This window comes from Bombina bombina, chromosome 2 (assembly GCF_027579735.1).
Source record: "Bombina bombina isolate aBomBom1 chromosome 2, aBomBom1.pri, whole genome shotgun sequence".
Lineage (NCBI taxonomy): Eukaryota > Metazoa > Chordata > Amphibia > Anura > Bombinatoridae > Bombina > Bombina bombina.
This window is the reverse complement of record NC_069500.1, coordinates 262,377,389-262,402,831: the sequence shown is the minus strand read 5'-3', so window position 1 is coordinate 262,402,831 and position 25,443 is coordinate 262,377,389. Positions and strand designations below refer to the sequence as shown.

Genomic DNA, 25,443 nt, shown 5'->3' with positions numbered 1-25,443 from the left:
ATATTCGCAATAGTAATTAGATGATCCGTGGACTCACCGTGTCATTAGAAAGAAAAACCATTGACAGTTAAGAAAGATGTTAACTAAAGTTATAGAAAATTTCAGACTTTAAGAATGTTGCAATGAAGTGTTAATACAGAAAATTAATTTCTTGAATAGAATACGTTAGGGTAAACTTTAAACCAGGCATTGCAGAGTTGATGATCTCTATAAATTGCCATAAGTCATTAACATCCCAATTGTCTGAATATAGATTATGATTTGAATTTGCTTTTATAATTTTTTTTTTTTTTTTGTAATACATTTTTGATACCACTAGAGGTCTCTAATACCTGTATTCAGGATTTTTCAAGTTGAGCACTTTAAAGGTTAAAATACTAAGTGAAAAATCTGTGATCTGATTGGATGAAACAAAATTTAAAGGGACACTAAACCCAAATTTTTTTCTCTTATGATTTAGATAGAGCAAGCAATTTTAAGCAAATTTCTAATTTACTCTTATCAATTTTTCTTTGTTCTCTTGCCATTTTTATTTAAAAAGCAGGAATGTGATGCATAGGAGCCGGCCCATTTTTGGTTGAGAACCTGAGTTATGCTTGCTTATTGGTGGGTAAATGTAAGCATCCAATAAGCAAGTGCTATTCATGGTGCAGAAACTAAAACGGGCTGACTGCTAAGATTTACATTCCTGATTTTAAAATAAAGATTAGCAAGGGAATGAAGAAAAATTGATAATAGGAGTAAATTAGAAAGTTGCTTAAAAACTTTCATGCTCTATCTGAATCATGAAAGAAAAAATGTGGGTTCAGTGTCCCTTTAAACTGTGATTGTTCACCTGTATTGATTAAGGACCAAGTAGGTACGAAACTTCACATTTTTTGAGGTTTTAGGTTCTACAATAAACTTTTCACCTGTTGACCTCTTTACTTTGGACTGTTAATCCTTTCTAAAGCCAGAACAAAATTTTAAATATCCGGAAATTTAGTAATCTTCTTGTGAAACAAGACAGAAAGGAAAGAGATCTGGCCCTTTAAGGGACTAGCAGATAATCTCTCATCCATACAACCATAAAGATATTCAAGAATTCTAAGAATTGTAGAAGAGTGCCAACTGAACCCATATCCCACACACCAGGTAATAAAAACCTTCTAAACCATGTAATAACTCTTCCTTGTCACAGGTTTACATGAATGAACCAAAGTTTCAATGACAGAATCAGAAAAACCTCTCTGTCTTAAAACTAAGTGTTCAATCTCCAACAGATCACGTCTAGAGATTTTAGATCCTTATGAAAGAATGGACTTTGAGACAGAAGGTTGTGACGCAGAGGAAGATCTGCAAACTAAATCTTGTGAGGCCAAGCTGGAGCAATCAGGACTACTGATAATACCTCCTGCTTGATCCTGGCTATTACACTTGGTAACAAGACAAGAGATGGAAAAGAGTTAGCCAGATGAAACAACTAAGGAGCTATCAGAGCATCCACAAACTCTTACTGAGGTTCCTTGGACCTTACAAAATATCTGGGGAGCTTTTTTTTTTTAAAACAAGAAGCCATCAGACCAGTTTCCGGAAGACCCTATAGGTCTACAATCTGAAAGAAAACTTCCATAAGAAGAGACAATACCCTTGGTCCTTAGGTGAAGGGTTTGACAAATGAGAAAGCCTGCTTCCAAGTTGCTCACCCCTGGAATATGTACTGCAGATATTATACAGGAACTGCTCTCTGTGCAAGTCAGAATTTGTGAAACCTCCCTCATCCCCAGAAAACTGCGAGTTCCCCCTGATGATTGATGTAAGACACTGCTGTTATATTGTATGACTGGAAAAGCAGATGAGTCTCTCTTTTAAGGAGAGGCCAAAACTGAAGGGCCCTGGAAATTGCATGGAGTTCAAGAACATTTATAGGCAACTTCACCTCCCAAAGTAGCTAAACTCCATGTGCTCTCTGAGACCCCAACCCAATCTGAGAGACTTGCATCTGTTGAGGCCATGGCTTCATTCTTTACTGTTGGGAAATACTGAACCTGGCCACCAGGAGAAGGCAAATACACCCCAGCCAAAGACTTAAATACCTCTCCCACTTCCCCTATCCCCCAGTCATTCTGCTAAAGGAACAAGGAACAGTAGGATAAATATCAGGGTATAAAAGGTGCCAGAAGAGAATAATAAATAATAGGGGGCCACCTATCGGAGAAAAACGTCCGGGGGCCGTGGACTCTCCTTATACAGAAGGAAATGAAATTATCTGGTAAGCATAATTTATGTTTACCTTCTTAATATAAGGAGTATGCACGGCTTCATAGGACACTGAATGATAATGGGAGGGACAAAAAAAGGAGGCGGACCCTAATCTGAGGACACCACAGCCTGCAAAACCTCTCCTCCGAAGGCTGCTTCAGCTGAAGCAAAAACATCAAACTTGTAAAATTTTGAAAAAGTGTGTAAGGAGGACCAGGTAGCAGCTTTACAAATCTGATCCATAGAGACCTTGTTCTTAAAGGCCCAAGAGGAAGCCACTGCTCTAGTAGAATGAGCCGTAATTCTCTGAGGAGGTCTATGTCCAGCTGTCTCATAAGCTAACCAGATAAGACTCCTCAACCAAAAAGATAAGGAAGTCAAAGAGACCTTCTGGCCCTTACCCTTCCCAGAATATGCCACAAACAAGGAAGAAGTTTGTCTAAAATCCTTAGGAGCCTGAAGATAAAGCTTGAAGGATGGAACCACGTCCAAATAATGAAGTAAACGCTCCTTCGAAGAAGGATTAGGACACAATGAAGGGACCACAACCTCTTGATGGATATTGCGTCTGACATGACTTTAGGGAGAAACCCTAACTTAGTACGTAGGACAGCCTTATCCAAATGGAACACTAGATAAGGGGTTTACATTGCAAGGCGGCAATCTCAGATACTCGCGCCAAAGCAATAGACAGTAGAAAAAGAACCTTCCAGGACAACAACTTAATGTCAAATTTCATGCATAGGCTTAAACAGAGCCCGTTGCAAAACTTTAAGAACCAGATTCAGACTCCAAGGGGGAGTCGAAGATCTGAACACAGGTCTGATCCTGATCAGAGCCTTAACAAAAGATTAAACATCTGGAAGCTAAGATCCCCTTGTGCAGTAAAACAGACAAGGCCGAAATCTGTCCCCTCAGGAAACTGTCCGAAAGACCTTTCTACAGTCCATCCTGGAGAAACAATAGAATCCTGGCAACTTTAACTCTATGCCAAGGAAATCCACGCTCTTCACACCAGAATAAGTAGGTTCTCCACACCTTATGATAGATGCGATGAGTAACCGGCTTACGAGCTTGAATAAGAGTATCAATAACTCTCTCAGAAAACCCTCTCTTGGCAAGGACTAAGTATTCAATTTCCACGCAGTCAGCCTCAGAGAATCTAGATTTTGATGAACAAAAGGACCTTGTTCCATCAGATCCCTGCAACAAGGTAACTTCCATGGAGGAGAAGATGACATCCTCACTAGATCCGCGAACCACGTCCTTCGCGGCCACAATGGAGCAATCAGTATTACTGACGCCTGCTCCTGCTTGATGCGGGCCACTACCAGAGGAAGGAGTGGTAACGGCGGAAAAAGGTAGATTAGACTGAACATCCAAGGCACAGCTAATGCATCTATTAGCTCCGCCTGAGGATCCCTGGACCTCGACCCATTTCTGGGTAGTTTGGTATTGAGACGAGACGACATGAGATCTGTCTCCGGCATCCCCCACATATTGCATATCTCCGCAAACACTTCTGGATGGAGAGACCATTCCCCCAGATAAAAGGATTGTCTGCTGAGAAAGTCAGCCTCCCAGTTGTCCACACCAGGAATGTGGATTGCTGACAGCGAACAGCTGTGATGTGATAAGTAAAGGTTTAACTGTATGGTTGGTTGGGAATAAAGCTCACCTTTAAAAACGTTATCCCAAAAGGTTTTTCAAAAAGTCTGCGATATAGGTGGCGCAAGTGATATGCTATTCCCAATACTATAATCAATTAATGGTGACAAAATCAAAGATACAAATTTAAAGCTGTGAGTGTGGATTTCCAACAATCTATATACTTCTAATTAATAAAGAGAAAATAGTGTTGTATATATAAAAAATATATTTATTTTAAAACATCAATAAAAGTCTAAATTCACAAATGTAAAAGCAATCAATACATATAAAAATTGGACACCGGTGTCTGTAAAATAAACTACTTGGATTGAAATTCAAGTCTTGATATAAATCAAACGTATCTAAAAGTACAATATAATTGATACTGGCATATAAATGACAAGTATTATGTCTGCGGCTATAAATGACAACAATATGTAAGCCGTTCAAAATAAAAGTGGTGTAGTGACAACAATATTAATTACATATTTACAGTGTATTGAATGTAACACCAAAGTGTTGAGACTGGATTAGCTCAGCAACAGTGATAGATGCGGTATAACAATGGTTCAGAAGAACAAGCTGATATAATTGCAACAATGTGTGAGCAGGTTATAATGACTAATAAATATTAGGCTGCAGTCGTGTGTGGGCAATGTATTTTGATGGTAATATAGTTGCTAAAGATGTGTAGCTCTTGATTTTGGATGTGATACTTTTTTCACATATGTTAATAAGCAACTTTGAAAAGTCATCGGCGATTTTTTCCCCAGTCACATCATCCATTAGTGTATCCATACAGAACACTATCAGGTACTGTTTGAAATTTAAGCCGGATCAATCTGGTGAATCTAACCCACAGTTAGGAGACTTTTCAAAGATGCTTATTAACATCTGTGAAAAAAGTATCACATCCAAAATCAAGAGCTACACATCTTTAGCAACTATATTACCATCAAAATACATTGCCCACACACGACTGCAGCCTAATATTTATTAGTCATCATAACCTGCTCACACATTGTTGCAATTATATCAGCTTGTTCTTTGGAACCATTGTTATACCGCATCTATCACTGTTGCTGAGCTAATCCAGTCTCCACACTTTGGTGTTACATTCAATACACTGCAAATATGTGATTAATATTGTTGTCACTACACCACTTTTATTTTGAACGGCTTACATATTGTTGTCATTTATAGCCGCAGACATAATACTTGTCATTTATATGCCAGTATCAATGATATTGTACTTTTAGATACGTTTGATTTATATCAAGACTTGAATTTCAATCCAAGTAGTTTATTTTACCGACACCGGTGTCCAATTTTTATATTTATATGAATTGATTGCTTTTACATTTGTGAATTTAGACTTTTATTGATGTTTTAAAATAAATATATTTTTTATATGTACAACACTATTTTCTTTTTATTAATTAAAAGTATATAGATTATTGGCAATCCACACTCACAGCTCTGCATTTGTATCTTTGATTTTGTCACCATTAATTGATTATAGTATTGGGAATAGCATATCACTTGCGCCACCTATATCGCAGAGCGAACAGCTGTGAGCCTCCGCCCACTCCAGAATCAAAGATACTTCCCTCATTACTAGGGAGCTTCTCGTTCCCCCCTGACGGTTAATGTAAGCTACCAAGGTTTTATTGTCGGATTGTAATCTGATAAACCGGGACGAACCAAGAAGAGGCCAAGCCTTCAGAGCATTGTAGCTTGCTCAAAGTTCCAGAATGTTGATTGGGAGGAAGCATTCCTCCTGAGACCACAGGCCCTGTGCCTTCTTAGCACCCCAAATAGCTCCCCATCCTGTCCGTAATCACAATCTCCCAGGATGGTCTTAGAAAGGATGTCCCTTGGGACAGATGATCTGAAAAGAGCCACCAAGAGAGCGAATCTCTCGACTGGCTGTCCAGGGAAATCTTTTGAGACAGATCCGAATGATCGCCGTTCCACTGTCTCAGCAAGCACAATTGTAATGGTCTAAAATGGAACCTGGCAAATGGAATTATGTCCATGCTGGACACAATGAGACCAATTACCTCCAAACACCGAGCCACAGCTGGCCTTAAGGAGGTCCGGAGGGCAAGACATGCCAAAGCTAGCTTGCAACGTCTCTGGTCGGTTAGAAATATCCTCATGGATATTGAGTCTATTATAGTACCCAGGAATTCTACCCTGATGCTTGGAATAAGAGAACTCTAAGTTTATCTTCCATCCATGTGATCGAAGAAGGGAAAGAAGAGATTCCAAATGTTCCTCTGCCAGACGAAAGGATCGTGCTTGAACCAGAATGTCGTCCAAGTAGGGAGCTACTGCTATACCTTGGGTTCTGCGACGGCCCGGAGAGCCCCTAGAACATTTGTAAAGATTCTTGGAGCAGTAGCTAGACACTCCTCCCCCCCTCTCCTTTGCACACTCTCCCCCCTCTCTTTTGCAGTCTCTCTCCCCCCTCTCTTTTGCAGTCTCTCTCCCCCCTCTCTTTTGCAGTCTCTCTCCCCCCTCTCTTTTGCAGTCTCTCTCCCCCCTCTCTTTTGCAGTCTCTGTCCCCCTCTCTCTTTTGCAGTCTCTCTTTCCCCCCTCTCTTTTGCAGTCTCTCTTTCCCCTCCTTTGCTCTCAATCCCCCTCTTTTGCTCTCTCTCTCCCCTCTTTTGCTCTCTCTCTCCCCTCTTTTGCTCTCTCTCTCCCCTCTTTTGCTCTCTCTCTCCCCTCTTTTGCTCTCTCTCTCCCCTCTTTTGCTCTCTCTCTCCCCTCTTTTGCTCTCTCTCTCCCCTCTTTTGCTCTCTCTCTCCCCTCTTTTGCTCTCTCTCTCCCTTTCTTTTGCTCTTTCTCTTCCCCCCTCTCGTTTGCTCTCTCTCTCCTCTCGTTTGCTCTCTCTCCCTCTCTTTTGCTCTCTCTCCCTCTCGTTTGCTCTCTCCCTCTCTTTTGCTCTCTCTCCCTCTCTTTTGCTCTCTCTCCCTCTCTTTTGCTCTCTCTCCCTCTCTTTTGCTCTCTCTCCCTCTCTTTTGCTCTCTCTCCCTCTCTTTTGCTCTCTCTCCCTCTCTTTTGCTCTCTCTCCCTCTCTTTTGCTCTCTCTCCCTCTCTTTTGCTCTCTCTCCCTCTCTTTTGCTCTCTCTCCCTCTCTTTTGCTCTCTCTCCCTCTCTTTTGCTCTCTCTCCCTCTCTTTTGCTCTCTCTCCCTCTCTTTTGCGCTCTCTCCCTCTCTTTTGCTCTCTCCCTCTCTTTTGCTCTCTCCCTCTCTTTTGCTCTCTCCCTCTCTTTTGCTCTCTCCCTCTCTTTTGCTCTCTCCCTCTCTTTTGCTCTCTCCCTCTCTTTTGCTCTCTCCCTCTCTTTTGCTCTCTCCCTCTCTTTTGCTCTCTCCCTCTCTTTTGCTCTCTCCCTCTCTTTTGCTCTCTCCCTCTCTTTTGCTCTCTCCCTCTCTTTTGCTCTCTCCCTCTCTTTTGCTCTCTCCCTCTCTTTTGCTCTCTCCCTCTCTTTTGCTCTCTCTCTCCCCCTCTTTTGCTGTCTCTCTCCCCCTCTTTTGCTGTCTCTCTCCCCCTCTTTTGCTGTCTCTCTCCCCCTCTTTTGCTCTCTCTCTCCCCCTCTTTTGCTCTCTCTCTTCCCCCTCTCGTTTGCTCTCTCTCTCCCCCTCTTTTGCTCTCTCTCTTCCCCCTCTCGTTTGCTCTATCTCCTCTCTGTTGCTGTCTCTCTCCCTCTCTTTTGCACTCTCTCCCCCTCTCTCTTTTGCTGTCTCTCTCACCCTCTCTTTTGCTGTCTCTCACCCCCCTCTCTCCCCCTCTCTTTTGCCGTCTCTCTCCCCCTCTCTCTTTTGCAGTCTCTCTCCCCCTCTCTCTTTTGCAGTCTCTCTCCCCCTCTCTCTTTTGCAGTCTCTCTCCCCCTCTCTCTTTTGCTCTCTCTCTCCCTCTCTCTTTTGCTCTCTCCCTCCCTCTCTCCCTCTCTCTATCCACCCTCTTTTGCTCTCTCTATTCCCCCTTCTTAGAGCTCTCTGTCTCTCGGCATCTGGCCCCGCCTGCGCCACGCTTGGCCCAGCCCCGCTCACTCCGACCCCGCCCCCCACTCTGCCCCCGCCCGCCCCCCTCTCCCCCCACTCCGCCCCCGCCCGATCCCCCCCACTCCGCAAATGCCCGCTCCAATCTAGCTGCTGGCAAAGGATACAACTTCTTAAACCCAGGAAAAGGAATAAAAGAAGTATCAGGCCTATTCCATTCCTTAGAAATCATATCAGAAATAGCATCAGGAACTGGAAAAACCTCTGGAGTAACCACAGGAGGTATGTAAACAGAATTTAAACGTTTACTAATTTTAGTATCAAGAGGACTAGATTCCTCAATATCCAAAGTAACCAACACTTCTTTAAGAATATACTCCATCTTAAAGAGATAAGTAGATTTGTCAGTGTCAATATCTGAGGAAGGATTTTCTGAACCAGATAGATCCTCATCAGAGGAGGATAATTCAGTATGTTGTCGGTCATTTGAAATTTCATCAATCTTATGATAAGTCTTAAAAAATCTTTAACGTTTATTAGAAGGCGGAATAGCAGACAAAGCCTTCTGAATCGCATCAGCAATATTCACAGGAATATCATGTACATCAGATGTTGAAGGAACAACAGGCTTTGTACTAGTACTGAAGGATACATTCTCTGCATGCGAAAGCTTGTCATGACAACTGTTATATACTACAGCTGGAGATATAATCTCCACAAACTTAAAACGGATACACTTAGCATTGGTAGAACTGTTATCAGGCAGCAGGATTCCAACAGTGGTTTCTGAGACAAGATCAGATTGAGACATCTTGCAAATGTAAGAGAAAAAAAACAAAACATATAAAGCAAAATTATCAATTTCCTTATATGGCAGTTTCAGGAATGGGAAAAAAATAGCCCTCTGAGCATAAAAAAGAGCAAGAGGGATATAGGAAGTGGGGTTTAAATAAATAAATAATTTGGCGCCAAGTATGACGCTCAACGCAAAATTTAATTTTTTGGCAATAACATCCGGAAATGACGCAACTCGCGTCATCGCAGACGCAACCTTGTGCAAGGAAATTACAAATTTGCGTCACCGAATGTACCTTCGCCGAAAAAAAAATTCTCGTGCCAAGAATGACGCAATAAATAACATAATTTATGTAAGAACTTACCTGATAAATTCATTTTTTTCATATTGGCAAGAGTCCATGAGCTAGTGACGTATGGGATATACAATCCTACCAGGAGGGGCAAAGTTTCCTAAACCTCAAAATGCCTATAAATACACCCCTCACCACACCCACAATTCAGTTTAACCAATAGCCAAGTAGTGCTGTGAAAAAGAAAGGAGAAATAAAGCATCAACAAAGGAATTTGGAAATAATTGTGCTAAATACAAAAAAATCATAACCACCATAAAAAGGGTGGGCCTCATGGACTCTTAAATAAAACAACAATTGGATGCGCCTACTCGTGACAAAAGTGTTAAATATCAATCCACATACAAGTATAATTGTTAGTATGTAGCAATCACATAGAATGGGTCACTCAAATACTAAAATTGATAGTGATTGGTGCTTTATCTAAAAAAAAATGTATGTGCAGTACAATTGTGATGTACAGAGTACAAATATATACAATATATATTATATATAAATATAAATGATGATTATATATAAAGTCACTTATCCATATAAAGGAAATGCCTGTCCTAGGCACGATAGTGATGTCCCACAGTTCTGATGGGGAAGAGATTTGTGGCCTGCTGCTTCTTCAAGAAATTTGTTGGTGTAAATTTCTACAATATTAAAAGAAAACAAAAGAAGGGGCCACCATAGCGCAGAATCAGTGATGTCAATAACAGCCCGCACTCCAATATAATGTACTTACAAGATGTAAGGCACTTGATAAGTGCTACAAATGCCTTCTGAGCTTTTATAGTCGCCCAGCAAACTATTCCTCGTACTCTCCAGACTCCTCCGTGCTTTGTGAACAGCTTTCACTGTATTATACTGGCTTAATGCCACAGGTAGGTCTTGAGCAGGGAATTAAACTGTTCGGTTCAACAGTATGCATATATAGCGGTCACAAATATAATCTATGCTTCAGATTAATGTGACTCAGCAAGCAGTCACTCTCATGGACTCTTGCCAATATGAAAGAAATGAATTTATCAGGTTAAGTTCTTACATAAATTATGTTTTCCTTCATGTAATTGGCAAGAGTCCATGAGCTAGTGACATATGGGTTATCAATACCCAAGATGTGGAACTCCACGCAAGAGTCACTAGAGAGGGAGGGATACAAATCAAAACAGCCATTTTCCGCTGAAAAAATGAATCCACAACCCAAAATATAAGTTTATTCTCATAAATGAAAGGAATCAAATCGAAAGCAGAAGAATCAAACTGAAACAGCTGCCTGAGGAACTTTTCTACCAAAAACTGCTTCAGAAGAAGCAAATACATCAAAATGGTAGAATTTAGTAAATGTATGCAAAGAAGACCAAGTAGCAGCTTTGCAAATCTGATCAACTGAAGCTTCATTCTTAAAAGCCCAGGAAGTGGAAACTGATCTAGTAAAATGAGCTGTAATTCTCTGAGGCGGGGCTTGACCAGACTCCAAATAGGCTTGATGAATCAAAAGCTTTAACCATGAAACCAAAGAAACGGCAGAAACCCTTCTGACCTTTACTAGAACCAGAAAAGATAACAAATAGATTAGAAGTTTTCCTGAAATCTTTAGTAGATTCAACATAATATTTCAGAGCTCTCACCATATTCAAATAATGTAAAGATCTCTCCAAAGAATTCTTAGGATTAGGACACAAGGAAGGAACACAAATTTCTCTATTAATGTTGTTAAAATTCACAACCTTAGGTAAGAATTTAAATGAAGTCCGCAAAACTGCCTTATCCTGATGAAAAATCAGAAAAGGAGAATCACAAGAGAGCGGATAATTCAGAAACTCTTCTAGCAGAAGAGATGGCCAAAAGAAACAACACTTTCCAAGAAAGTAGTTTAATATCCAAAGAATACATAGGCTCAAACGGAGGAGCCTGTAAAGCCTTCAAAACCAAATTAAGGCTCCAAGGAGGAGAGATCGACTTAATGAAAGACTTGATACGAACCAAAGCCTGCGCAAAACAATGAATATCAGGAAGTTTAGCAATCTTTCTGTGAATGTAAAACAGAAAGAGCAGAGATTTGTCCTTCCAAGGAACTTGCAGACAAACCTTTATCCAAACCATCCTGAAGAAACTGTAAAATTCTAGGAATTCTAAAAGAATGCCAAGATAATTTATGGGAAGAACACCATGAAATGTAAGTCTTCCAAATCTGTTGTGATCACAGTCCAGATTGGATTAACGAAAGAGGCCCCTAGAATTATACGATGGTGATCTAACCACCAAGTCAGAGAAAGTCAAACATTGGGATTTAAGGATATTAATTGTGATATCCTTGAATAATCCCTGCACCATTGGTTCAGCATACAAAGCTGGAGAGGTCTCATATGAAAATGAGCAAAGGGGATCGCGTCTGATGCTGCAGTCATGAGACCTAAAACTTTCATGCACAAAGGTACTGAAGGGAATGACGGAGACTGAAAATTTTGACAGGCTGCAACCAATTTTAAACGTCTCTTGTCTGCTAGAGACAAAGTCATGGACACTGAATCTATTTGGAAACCTAAAAAGGTTACCTTTGTCTGAGGAACCAAAGAACTTTTTGGTAAACTGACTCTCCAACCATGTCTTCGAAGAAACAACATTAGTTGATTTGTGGAAGATACTGCAAAACGAAAAGACTGAGCTAGTACCAAGATATCATCCAAATAAGGAAACAACGCAACACCCCGCTCTCTGATAACAGAGAGTAGGACACAGAGAACCTTTGAAAAGATTCTTAGAGCTGTTGCTAGGCTAAAAAGAAATAGCTACAAATTGGTAATGCTTGTCTAGAAAAGAGAATCTCAGGAACTGATAGAGATCTAGATGAATCGGAATATGAAGATATATTTTGAAAGTTGGAACTCTTACATATCGATTAAAAAATTTTAGATTCAAAATTGGTCTGAATTAATTTTCTTTCTTTGGGACAATGAATAGATTTGAATAAAACCCCAGACCCTGTTCCTGAAACGGAACTGGCATGATTACCCCAGATAACTCCAGGTCTGAAACACACTTCAGGAAAGCCTGAGCCTTTACTGGGTTTGCTGGAATGTGTGAGAGAAAAAATCTTCTCACAGGCGGTCTTACTCTGAATCCTATTCTGTACCCCTAAAAGACAATATTCTGAATCCAATGATTTTGAACCGAATTGATCCAAAGATTTTTGAAAAATCTTAATCTGCTCCCTACCAGCTGAGCTGGAATAAGGGCCACTTCCAATTGGAAACAGATTCCTTGAGGGAAGAATTAGGTTTCTGTTCCTTATTTAAGAACGAAAACGGTTAAAAGCTTTAGATTTACCCTTAGATCTTTATCCTGAGGCAAAAAACTCCCTTCGTCCCAGTGACAGTTGAAATTATTTAATCCAACTGTGAACCAAATAATTGATTACCTTTGGAAAGAAAGAGATAGCAATCTGGACTTAGAAGTCATATGCGCATTCCAAGATTTAAGCCACAAAGCTCTTCTAGCTAAAATAGCCAAAAACATAGATTTAACATCAATTTTGATGATATCAAAAAATGGCATCACAAATGAAATTATTAGCATGTTGAATCAAGTTAACAATGCTAGACAAATCATGATCCGATACTTGTTGCGCTATAGTTTCCAACCAAAAAGTTGAAGCAACTGCAACATCAGCCAAATAAATTGCAGGCCTAAGACGACCTGGAAATAAATAAGCTTTCCTTAGATAAGATTCAAATTTCCTATCTAAAGGATCTTTAAAAGAAGTACTATCTTCCATAGGAATAGTAGTACGTTTAGCAAGAGTAGAGAGAGCCCCATCAACTTTGGGGATCTTTTACCAAAACTCCAATCTAACTGATGGCAAAGGATACAATTTTTTAAACCTTAAAGAAGGAATAAAAGAAGTACCAGGCCTATTCCATTTCTTAGAAATCATATCAGAAATAACATCAAGAAATGGAAAAACCTCTGGAATAACCACAGGAGGTTTATAAACAGAATTTAAATGTTTACTAGTTTTAATAAAGAGGATTAGTCTCCTCAATAGCCAATATAATTAACACTTCTTCAACAAAGAACAAATGTACTCCATTTAAATAAATAAGTAGATTTGTCAGTGTCAATATCTGAGGAAGGATCTTCTGAATCAGATAGATCCTCATCAGGAGGAGGATAATTCAGTATGTTGTCGGTCATTTGAAATTTCATCAACTTTATGAGATGTTTTAAAAGACCTTTACATTTATTAGAAGGCGGGATGGCAGACAAAGCCTTCTGAATAGAATCAGCAATAAATTCTTATAAATTCACAGATATATCTTGTACAATAGATGTTAAAAGAACAGCAACAGGCAATGTACTATTACTGATGGACACATTCTCTGCATGTAAAAGTTTATTATAAAAAATTATTACAAACCACAGCTGGAGATATAATCTCCACAAGATTACAACAAATGTACTTAGCTTTGGTAGAACTGATATCAGTCAGCAGGATACCAACAGTGATTTCTGAGACAGGATCAGATTGAGACATCTTGCAAATGTAAGAGAAAAAACAACATATAAAGCAAAATTATCAATTTCCTTATATGGCAGTTTCAGGAATGGGAAAAAATGCAAAACAGCCTAGCCCTCTGATAGAGAAAAAAGGCAAGAGGCATATAGGAATAGGGTTTAAAATAATGAAAATATTTGGCGCCAAGTATGATGAACAGAGGAAAAAAATTGGCGCTAACAACATCCGGAAATGAAGATGCAACTTTGTGAAAGGACTCGGCGTCAACAAAGATGCAGGAAATGACGAACGTAACTTTGCGCCAAAAAAATCTCGCACCAAAAATGGTGCAATATAGTTTGGCATTTTGCGCCCTCGTGAGCCTAATTCTGCCCGAAAATTTAAAATGACAGTCAATTGAAAAAAGACTAAACCCCAGGTAAGAAATAAATTTTTCTAAAAAATGCATTTCCCAGATATGAAACGGACAGTCTGCAAAAGGAAATATACTAAAATCTGAATCATGGCAAATATAAATACAATACATAGATTTAGAACTTTATATAAATACATAAAGTGCCAAACTATAGCTGAGAGTGTCTTAAGTAATGAAAACATACTTACCAAAAGACACCCATCCACATATAGCAGATAGCCAAACCAGTGCTGAAACGGTTATCAGTAGAGGTAATGGAATATGAGAGTATATCGTCGATCTGAAAAGGGAGGGAGGTAGGAGAAGAATCTCTACGACCGATAACAGAGAACCTATGAAATAGATCTCCCATGAGGAAAACCATTGCATTCAATAGGTGATACTCCCTTCACATCCCTCTGATATTCACTGTACTCTGAGAGGAATCGGGCTTCAAAATGCTGAGAAGCGCATGTCAACGTAGAAATCTTAGCACAAACTTCCCCACCTCCATAGGAGGCAAAGTTTGTAAAACTGAATTGTGGGTGTGGTGAGGGTTGTATTTATAGGCATTTTGAGGTTTGGGAAACTTTGCCCCTCCTGGTAGGATTGTATATCCCATACGTCACTAGCTCATGGACTCTTGCCAATTACATAAAAGAAATGAGAATTTTGCGACCTCACGAGCCTAATTTTTCCCTGCAAAAATTAATGAAAAAGCAGTCAATTTGAAGAAAAGACTATACCCCAGGTAAGAAAAAATAACTTCCTAAAAATGTTTCCCAATTTTGAAACTGACAAAAGGAAAAATACATAAACCTGACTCATGGCAAATATAAGTACAATACATATATTTAAAACTTTATATTAATACATAAAGTGCCAATCCATAGCTGAGATTGTCTTAAAGGGACAGTCTATGCCAAAATAAACTTTCATGATTAAGATAGAGCATGTAATTTTAAACAATTTTCCAATTTACTTTTATCACCAATTTTGCTTTGTTCTCTTGGTATTCATAGTTGAAAGCTTAACCTAGGAGGTTCATATGCTAATTTCTTAGACCTTGAAGGTCACCTCTTTTCAGTATGCATTTTAAAAGTTTTTCACCACTAGAGGGTGTTAGTTCACGTATTTCATATAGATAACACTGCACGTGCACGTGAAGTTATCTGGGAGCAGGCACTGATTGGCTAGACTGCAAGTCTGTCACAAGAACTGAAATAAAGGGGCGGTTTGCAGAGGCTTAGATACAAGATAATCACAGAGGTTAAAAGTATATTATTATAATACTGTGTTGGTTATGCAAAACTGGGGAATGGGTAATAAAGGGATTATCTATCTTTTAAAACAATAACAATTCTGGTGTAGACTGTCCCTTTAAGTAATGAAAACATACTTACCGAAAGACACCCATCCACATATAGCAGACAGCCAAACCAGTACTGAAACAGTATCAGTAGAGGTAATGGAATATGAGAGTATATCGTATCATCGATCTGAAAAGGGAGGTAGGAGATGAATCTCTACGACCGAAAAAGAACCTTTGAAAAGATTTCCCATGAGGAAAACCATAGAATCAATAGGCGATACCCTCTTCACATCTCTGACAAACACTGTACTCTGAGAGGAATCGGGCTTCAAAATGCTGAGAAGCGCATATCACAGAAGAAAATCAAGCACAAACTTACTTCACCACCTCCATGGGGAGGCAAGGTTTGTAAAACTGAATTGTGGGTGTGGTGAGGGGTGTATTTATAGGCATTTTGAGGTTTGGGAAACTTTGCCCCTCCTGGTAGGAATGTATATCCCATACGTCACTAGCTCATGGACTCTTGCCATAAATAAGCCATACAATTACTAACACTAGGCTTATGTACTTATCTGCATATGAGAGAAATTATATATATGTATTTATTTTTTTTACATTTTTCTTACATCACTCACTGCTATAATCTTTGTAAAACATTATTACATCATATTTAAGAGGTCTGAGTGAAAAGTGTACTTTAATAGTAAAGTAAATGTAGTTGCTGAATATGCAATTCTGGTTAAGCAGCTTATGTTGCAGTTAACATTTAAATTATGTTTTTAATAAAGAAAAAAAAAATTGCCCAAAGGTATTGCAACTAATTTACCTCAACGTAATAGATTTAAATGCTTCTATCCTCACTTTATTGACATTTAGTACCACATCTTTAAACAAACCAGAGAAATCCTCTCATTTCTGACAATACACGATACAGCATTAAGCTTGGCAAACACGTTTCATACAGCTTAAATTTAACCTTGCTGTACAAAATAAGATAAAGAAAGCCTGGCTAAATATTGATCTGGCCACATATACTGTACAGATTAACTGCAAGGTTTGTATTTTGTCTGCATTTGGGGGTCAATTCTTTAATGTAAAAGATATTAACTAACATTAGAACTCATCTGAATGCTTCACAAGGTTTCTCTGCAGATGCTGTTTCTGTACTACAAAAGGGACAGTAAAGATAAACTTTCATGATTCAGACAGAACATGCAATTTTAAACACCTTCCCAACTTCTATAGCAGCAGTGTTTGCAACAATGTTTGTAGTAATACATTGTTTCACTTACTGCTGCCATAATACACTAAAAACACGTGCACTTTTCTGAGCTCCAATGTTCCTACCAGTAGTTTAATTTTGATTTTATTCTCTCTTTAAGGAAGGAAGTTGCCGTGAGCAGAGTAAAAACATTCACATATAATATAAAGGAGGATGTAAAATAATAACATAACATTTAAACCAATAAAATAATATGTTCTAAATATTAGTTAAGTTTGCAAGGGCCAACATGAAAGCAGAAAATCTGTCACAGACGTACATCAGCGAATTGTATGATAAAGTGCCTCCGTTGTGTATCAGAAAACACAGAAAGGACATATTCACCAGGTTTCCCATGGCTCTCCCGCACCAAGAAGTCCCCTTGTAGCTTTAATAGTTCTTGAGCTTCCACTCTTGGGATTGCACCATGATACCAGTCCTGGTCTGACAAAGGCTTTTCACTGGCTGATATTACATCAAAGACCTGAAATAGAGATAGAAACAAATGCAGATAATTAAGTAGAGGAGGATATGTTTTTCACTTTATTTACTGGGCTTTAAAACGCTAACAAAAAAACAAAGATAAAACATAATTTATGCTTACTTGATAAATTTATTTCTCTTGTGGTGTATCCAGTCCACGGATCATCCATTACTTGTGGAATATTCTCATTCCCAACAGGAAGTTGCAAGAGGACACCCACAGCAGAGCTGTCTATATAGCTCCTCCCCTAACTGCCATATCCAGTCATTCGACCGAAAACAAACAGAGAAAGGAGAAACCATAGGGTGCAGTGGCGACTGTAGTTTAAAATTAAAAAATACCTGCCTTAAAATGACAGGGCGGGCCGTGGACTGGATACACCACAAGAGAAATAAATTTATCAGGTAAGCATAAATTATGTTTTCTCTTGTAAGGTGTATCCAGTCCACGGATCATCCATTACTTGTGGGATACCAATACCAAAGCTAAAGTACACGGATGAAGGGAGGGACAAGGCAGGTACTTAAACGGAAGGTACCACTGCCTGTAAAACCTTTCGCCCAAAAATAGCCTCCGAAGAAGCAAAAGTATCAAATTTGTAGAATTTGGAAAAAGTATGAAGCGAAGACCAAGTCACCGCCTTGCAAATCTGTTCAACAGAAGCCTCATTTTTAAAGGCCCATGTGGAAGCCACAGCTCTAGTAGAATGAGCTGTAATCCTTTCTGGAGGCTGCTGGCCAGCAGTCTCATAGGCTAAGCGGATTATGCTTCTTAGCCAAAAAGAAAGAGAGGTTGCCGAAGCCTTTTGACCTCTCCTCTGTCCAGAGTAGACAACAAACAAAGCAGATGTTTGACGAAAATCTTTAGTAGCTTGTAAGTAAAACTTTAAAGCACGAACCACGTCCAGATTGCGTAATAGACGTTCCTTCTTTGAAGAAGGATTAGGACACAAAGACGGAACAACAATCTCTTGATTGATATTCTTTTTAGATACCACCTTAGGTAAAAACCCAGGTTTGGTACGCAGAACTACCTTATCTGCATGGAAGATCAGATAAGGAGAATCACATTGTAAGGCAGATAACTCGGAAACTCTACGAGCCGAGGAAATAGCTACCAAAAAAGAACTTTCCAAGATAAAAGTTTGATATCTATGGAATGAAGAGGTTCAAACGGAACCCCCTGAAGAACTTTAAGAACCAAATTTAAGCTCCAAGGTGGAGCAACAGGTTTAAACACAGGCTTGATTCTAACTAAAGCCTGACAAAATGCCTGAATGTCTGGGACATCCGCCAGACGATTGTGCAAAAGAATAGATAGCGCAGAAATCTGTCCCTTTAAGGAACTAGCTGGCAATCCTTTCTCCAATCCTTCTTGGAGAAAAGATAATATCCTGGGAATCCTGACCTTACTCCATGAGTAGCCCTTGGATTCACACCAATAAAGATATTTACGTCATATCTTATGATAGATTTTCCTGGTGACAGGCTTTCGTGCCTGAATTAAGGTATCAATGACTGACTCGGAGAAACCACGCTTTGATAAAATCAAGCGTTCAATCTCCAGGCAGTCAGCCTCAGAGAAATTAGATTTGGATGGTTGAAAGGACCTTGAAGTAGAAGGTCCTGTCTCAGCGGCCAGAGTCCATGGTGGAAAAGATGACATGTCCACTAGATCTGCATACCAAGTCCTGCGTGGCCACGCAGGCGCTATCAAGATCACCAATGCTCTCTCCTGCTTGATCTTGGCAATCAGACGAGGGAGCAGAGGAAACAGTGGAAACACATAAGCCAGGTTGAAGGACCAAGGCGCTGCTAGAGCATCTATCAGCGTTGCCTTGGGGTCCCTGGAGCTGGATCCGTAACAAGGAAGCTTGGCGTTCTGGCGAGACGCCATGAGATCCAGTTCTGGTTTGCCCCAACGATGAACCAATTGTGCAAACACCTCCGGATGGAGTTCCCACTCCCACGGATGAAAAGTCTGTCGACTTACAAAATCCGCCTCCCAGTTCTCTACACCTGGGATATGGATAGCTGATAGGTGGCAAGAGTGAATCTCTGCCCAGCGAATTATCTTTGAGACTTCTAACATCGCTAGGGAACTCCTTGTTCCCCCTTGATGGTTGATGTAAGCCACAGTCGTGATGTTGTCCGACTGAAATCTGATGAACCTGATTGTCGCTAGCTGAGGCCAAGCCTGAAGAGCATTGAATATCGCTCTTAGTTCCAGAATGTTTATTGGAAGGAGTGACTCCTGCTGAGTCCACGATCCCTGAGCCTTCAGGGAGTTCCAGACTGCACCCCAACCTAGAAGGCTGGCATCTGTCGTTACAATTGTCCAATCTGGCCTGTGAAAGGTCATACATTTGGACAGATGGACCCAAGATAGCCACCAGAGAAGAGAATCTCTGGTCTCTTGATCCAGATTTAGTAGAGGGGACAAATCTGTGTAATCCCCATTCCACTGACTGAGCATGAAGAGTTGCAGCAGTCTGAGATGTAGGCCTGCAAACGGCACTATGTCCATTGCCGCTACCATTAAGCCGATTACTTCCATGCACTGAGCCACCGAAGGGCGAGGAATGGAATAAAGAACACGGCAGGAATTTAGAAGTTTTGATAACCTGGACTCCGTCAGGTAAATTTTCATTTCTACAGAATCTATCAGAGTCCCTAGGAAGGAAACTCTTGTGAGGGGGAATAGAGAACTCTTTTCCTCATTCACCTTCCACCCATGCGACCTCAGAAATGCCAACACTATGTCCGTATGAGACTTGGCAATTTGGAAGTTTGACGCCTGAATCAGGATGTCATCTAAATAACGGGCCACTGCTATGCCCTGCGGCCTTAGGACCGCCAGAAGCGACCCCAGAACCTTCGTAAAAATTCTTGGGGCTGTAGCTAACCCAAAGGGAAGAGCTACAAACTGGTAATGCCTGTCTAGGAAGGCAAACCTGAGAAACCGATGATGATCTTTGTGTATCGGAATGTGAAGATAAGCATCCTTTAAATCCACTGTAGTCATGTATTGACCCTCCTGGATCATAGGTAGGATGGAACGAATAGTCTCCATCTTGAATGATGGAACTCTGAGGAATTTGTTTAAGATCTTTAGATTCAAAATTGGTCTGAAGGTTCCCTCTTTTTTTGGGAACTACAAACAGATTTGAGTAAAATCCCTGTCCCTGTTCCTCCTTTGGAATTGGATGGATCACTCCCATAACTAGGAGGTCTTGTACATAGTGTAAGAATGCCTCTCTCTTTATCTGGTTTGCAGATAATTGTGAAAGGTGAAATCTCCCTTTTGGGGGGGGAAGTCTTGAAGTCCAGAAAATATCCCTGGGATATAATTTCCAATGCCCTGGGATACTGGATATCTCTTGCCCACGCCTGGGCGACGAGTGAAAGTCTGCCCCCTACTAGATCCGTTACCGGATAGGGGGCCATTCCTTCATGCTGTCTTAGAGGCAGCAGCAGGCTTTTTGGCCTGCTTACCCTTGTTCCAGGTCTGGTTAGGTCTCCAGACCGTCTTGGACTGAGCAAAAGTTCCCTCTTGTTTTGCATTAGAGGAAGTTGATGCCGCACTTGCCTTGAAGTTTCGAAAGGCACGAAAATTAGACTGTTTGGCCCTTGATTTGGACCTATCCTGAGGAAGGGCATGACCTTTTCCTCCAGTGATATCAGCAATAATCTCCTTCAAACCAGGCCCGAATAGGGTCTGCCCCTTGAAGGGAATGTTAAGCAGCTTAGACTTTGAAGTAACGTCAGCTGACCAGGATTTAAGCCATAGCGCTCTGCGCGCCTGGATAGCAAAACCAGAATTCTTAGCCGTTCGTTTAGTCAAATGAACAATGGCATCAGAAACAAAAGAATTGGCTAGCTTAAGTGCTCTAAGCTTGTCAAGTATATCATCCAATGGAGTTGCTATCTGTAAAGCCTCTTCCAGAGACTCAAACCAGAACGCCGCCGCAGCAGCAGTGACAGGAGCAATGCATGCAAGGGGCTGTAGGATAAAACCTTGTTGAATAAACATTTTCTTAAGGTAACCCTCTAACTTTTTATCCATTGGATCTAAGAAAGCACAACTGTCCTCGACAGGGATAGTAGTACGCTTTGCTAGAGTAGAAACTGCTCCCTCCACCTTAGGAACTGTCTGCCATAAGTCCCGTGTGGTGGCGTCTATTGGAAACATTTTTCTAAAAATAGGAGGGGGAGAGAACGGCACACCTGGTCAAAAACAAGTCAAAAACAAAATGTATGCTTACCTGAAAATTTCTTTCTTTCCGGACATGGAGAGTCCACAACATCATTCCAATTACTAGTGGGATATTCAATCCTGGCCAGCAGGAGGAGGCAAAGAGCACCCCAGCAAAGCTGATAAGTGTAACTTCCCTTACCCATAATACCCAGTCATTCAGCCGAAGGAAAATGGAAAAGGAAGAAACACAAGGGTGAAAAGGAGGTTTACTCAGAAAAAAACTGCCAAATTATATATTAAAGAAGAGGGTGGGGTCGTGGACGCTCCAAAATTTATGCTTACCTTATAAATTTCTTTCCTTCCGGACATGGAGAGTCCACGACGTCATTCCAATTACTAGTGGGATATTGAACTCCTGGCCAGCAGGAGGAGGCAAAGAGCACCCCAGCAAAGCTGTTAAGTGTAACTTCCCTTACCCATAATCCCCAGTCATTCAGCCGAAGGAAAATGGAAAAAGAAGAAACACAAGGGTGAAAAGGAGGTTTACTAAAAAAACCTGCCGAATTATATATTAAAGAAGAGAGTGGGGTAGTGGACTCTCCATGTCCGGAAAGAAAGAAATTTGTAAGGATTCCAGTCCTGCTTTTACTTTTTGCCTCAACTTACCTTCCTCACCTGTACTTAAGGCATCACCCCGCCCCAAACAAGTGCTTAGTTGTTGAGTATTGTTTGCTGAAACCAGTGCTCTCTTTCTTATAAGCTACATACTTATTAAAAGAAGTTTACTTCTACTACTTTAACATTTGGATTTACAAATACCAGCTGCAGTTTGGTCACAAAGGGACTAATAACAACTAGTCTCATTCTTCCTGAAGATTGCTATTCCAAGAAGTATTAAGTTATTCAACTCCTCATCTCTACAGGAATTGCTATCTAAGTTCCAACAGGAGGATTCTACCAACTACTACTACGGTATTAGTATCAAATCTAATTTACCTTGGATGCCTTAGGTAACGGCTAACTACAAATTTAATGTTTCCTTTTTGAACTTTTGTAAACTGACTTTGTCTCTCAGAAATTACTTTGTTTGCAACGAATGTTTTATTTAATTCTATGAACTTCCTTTGAATACATTCTCATACCGGACAGTAACGGACTTTATGTGACGTCACACAGCCTCATACATCTCAGCGTGCCATACAGCTCCTTACAACTCAGCGTGTCTCACAGCTCCATTTACAATCACTAGTCTGTGTTCAGTTTTCCACGCTGCAAGCCTTACTCTGTGTGCTGTGTCTCGCAGCAGGTCACGCCCCTGTCAGCAGCTGCAGTCTGTGTGTCTCACATCTCTCATGCCTCAGTGATTATTACAATGAACACTATCTCTCACATTTGGGTTTGAGCACAATTATTGTCAAAAGTTGTTATTAATAATAATACTTATTTTCAGCCTCTAAATATTTATATGGTATAACGATATAATATAACCATATAAAGACTTACCGCCATTACTTATAAAAATCACTCTGAATAAAACAGTCTATGCTGATATAATAGCCTGTACTTCAGTTGTGAAACAAACATAATTTATTTAGACTCTGCAGTTGTGATTCAAATAACCAAGGAACCTGATATAACAACTAAGCCATAAAATATGGATCCAGCAGAGCTTCCTCAAATTGTTTATAATTTAACACAAAGAGTTGACCAACTTAGTCAAGCCTTTAGAGAGTTACAATTAGAAAATGAAACTTTAAGAAAAGTAATAAAAGACACTGTCTCTATTAAACAGAGCCTTCCTGACAATCTGTCAGAACCATTTATTGCACCTCCAGATTTTTTCAATGGAGATAGGAATTTATACCGTCAATTCAAAAATGCTTGTCTGCTTAATTTCACCCTTAAACCTAAAACATACCCAAATGATAGGGTTAAAGTCCTTACAATGATAAGCTATTTAAGAGGTGAACCTCGCATTTGGGCAGACACTCTCTTTGAGACAAATAATGCTGTTCTTTCTTCTTTTTCATCTTTTCTGGATATTATGGATGAATTATACTATGATTCTAACCTACAGTATACTGCTGAGAAAAAGATGAGGAACTTAAAACAAGGTAACAAACCTGTTGAATGTTACATAACAGAATTCAAGCAATATTCTATTGACTCTCAGTGGAACGCCATTGCTTTAAAAAACCAGTTCAGGCTTGGACTCTCTGACGCAGTAAAAGATGAATTAGCCCGAACTGAGTTACCTGAAACATTGGAAGGCCTTATGAAGCTTAGCAGGCAAATTGATAGGAGATTACGTGAAAGAAGATTTGAACGTCAATACCCTGAAATTGTTCATAAGAAGGATAAGGTTTTTTACCATCCCACTTCTAACAGTCCTCATACTGGTTCAACTGGTGCTGAAGCAATGGATATAAGTTTTTTCAGAGGACCTCTAACTCCTGAAGAACGTATCAGAAGGAAGACTAGAGGCCTCTGCATGTATTGCGCATCCTCATCTCATACTTTAAAGGATTGCCCATCTTTGCCACAGAACAAGAAGAGTAAGTACCTTACCAATCTTTCTCTCCAGTCAAAGCATAACAACCCTCTTCATTGTTCTTTACTTCTTTCTCTACAGTGGGCAAATAAACAACTGACCATTCCAGCCATCTTGGATACAGGAGCACAAGGAAACTACATTGACAGTTCTCTGGTTTCTAAAAATAAAATACCATTGATAAAAAAGTTGTCTCCTATTTTCCTTCGTGTGGTTGATGGCTCTGAGATATCATCAGGGCCAATTACACATCACACCATCCCGCTCTCTGTCACTACATTAAAAACACATCATGAACATCTCACTTTTGATGTAATCACTTCTCCATTATTCCCAATAGTACTTGGGCTAGCTTGGTTACAGCTACACGAACCTGATATTAATTGGAAATCCTTAAAAGTTCAACTAAATTCTGATTTCTGTCAACAGACTTGCCATAGAATTTCTTTTCACAGTTTATCCTCCACATCAGAAACTCTGATACCAGAAATGTACAAGCAGTTCTCTGAAGTCTTCAGTAAGAAGGAAGCAGATACCCTTCCCCCACACAGAATCTACGACTGCCCTATTGAACTGAAACCTGGAACAACGCCACCTATTGGACATTTATACCCACTTTGTCAACCGGAACTAGATCATCTAAAAACTTACCTAGATGAAAATCTAAAGAAAGGGTTTATCCGTCCTTCAGTTTCTCCTGCTGGTGCAGGAATGTTCTTTGTGCGGAACAAAGACCAATCTCTTCGGCCTATCATTGACTTCAGACAATTGAACAAAATAACCATAAAAAACCGATACCCTCTCCCCCTCATTCCTGAACTCATAGAAAGACTCAGGCATGCTCAGATTTTTACTAAATTAGATTTGAGAGGGGCGTACAATTTAGTGCGTATCCGTGAGGGGGATGAGTGGCTTACCGCTTTTAGAACTAGGTATGGGTTGTTTGAATATCTAGTTATGCCTTTCGGCTTAACTAACGCACCCGCAACTTTCCAGTTCTTTATTAATGACATTTTCCATGATCTCCTTGACACATGTGTTGTTGTCTACCTAGATGACATTTTAATCTATTCCACAAATCTAGAAGAACATATCAAACATGTTAGTTGGGTTTTAGCAAGACTCCAAGTCCATCGGCTATACGCCAAATTGGAAAAATGTATTTTCCACACCAACAAAATAGAGTTCCTGGGTTACTCCATCAGCCCAAATGGGATTCAAATGCAAGATAAAGTGGAAGCAGTAAAATCATGGCCCACACCTTCAACACGGAAAGAACTACAAAAGTTTCTTGGTTTCAGTAACTATTACAGAAAGTTCATTCGCAATTTTTCTAAAATTGCAAAACCTCTGACTAAATTAACTAGTGCTAATTGCTCTTTCAAGTGGACTAAAGAACAGGATGATGCGTTCAACTTCCTAAAGAATTCCTTTTCATCTGCCCCCATTCTGAAATATCCTGATCCAAACCTTCAATATACCCTAGAGGTGGATTCTTCAGATTATGCTCTTGGCGCTGTCCTCTCCCAAAGACAGTCTCCTACAGAACCACTATACCCAGTTGGGTTCTATTCAAAAATTATGACTCCAGCAGAGATCAATTATTCCATTGGGGACAAGGAACTTCTAGCCATTAAAAGAGCCTTCGAATTCTGGAGACATCTCCTTGAAGGTACCTCCCTACCTATAGTGA

The 25,443-nt window shown here is 40.0% G+C and overlaps 1 protein-coding gene across 2 annotated transcripts in view; it reads right to left on the bottom strand.

The window, feature by feature from the left end:
* The window catches only part of FER (FER tyrosine kinase), a 728,481-nt gene that overhangs the window by 356,498 nt on the left and 346,540 nt on the right, over positions 1–25,443 (bottom strand). For both annotated transcript variants that reach the window (XM_053701530.1, XM_053701531.1), the window contains exon 12: positions 16,799–17,002. In XM_053701530.1, the coding sequence (XP_053557505.1) occupies positions 16,799–17,002 (204 nt within the window). The remainder of the gene's footprint in view (positions 1–16,798; positions 17,003–25,443) is intronic.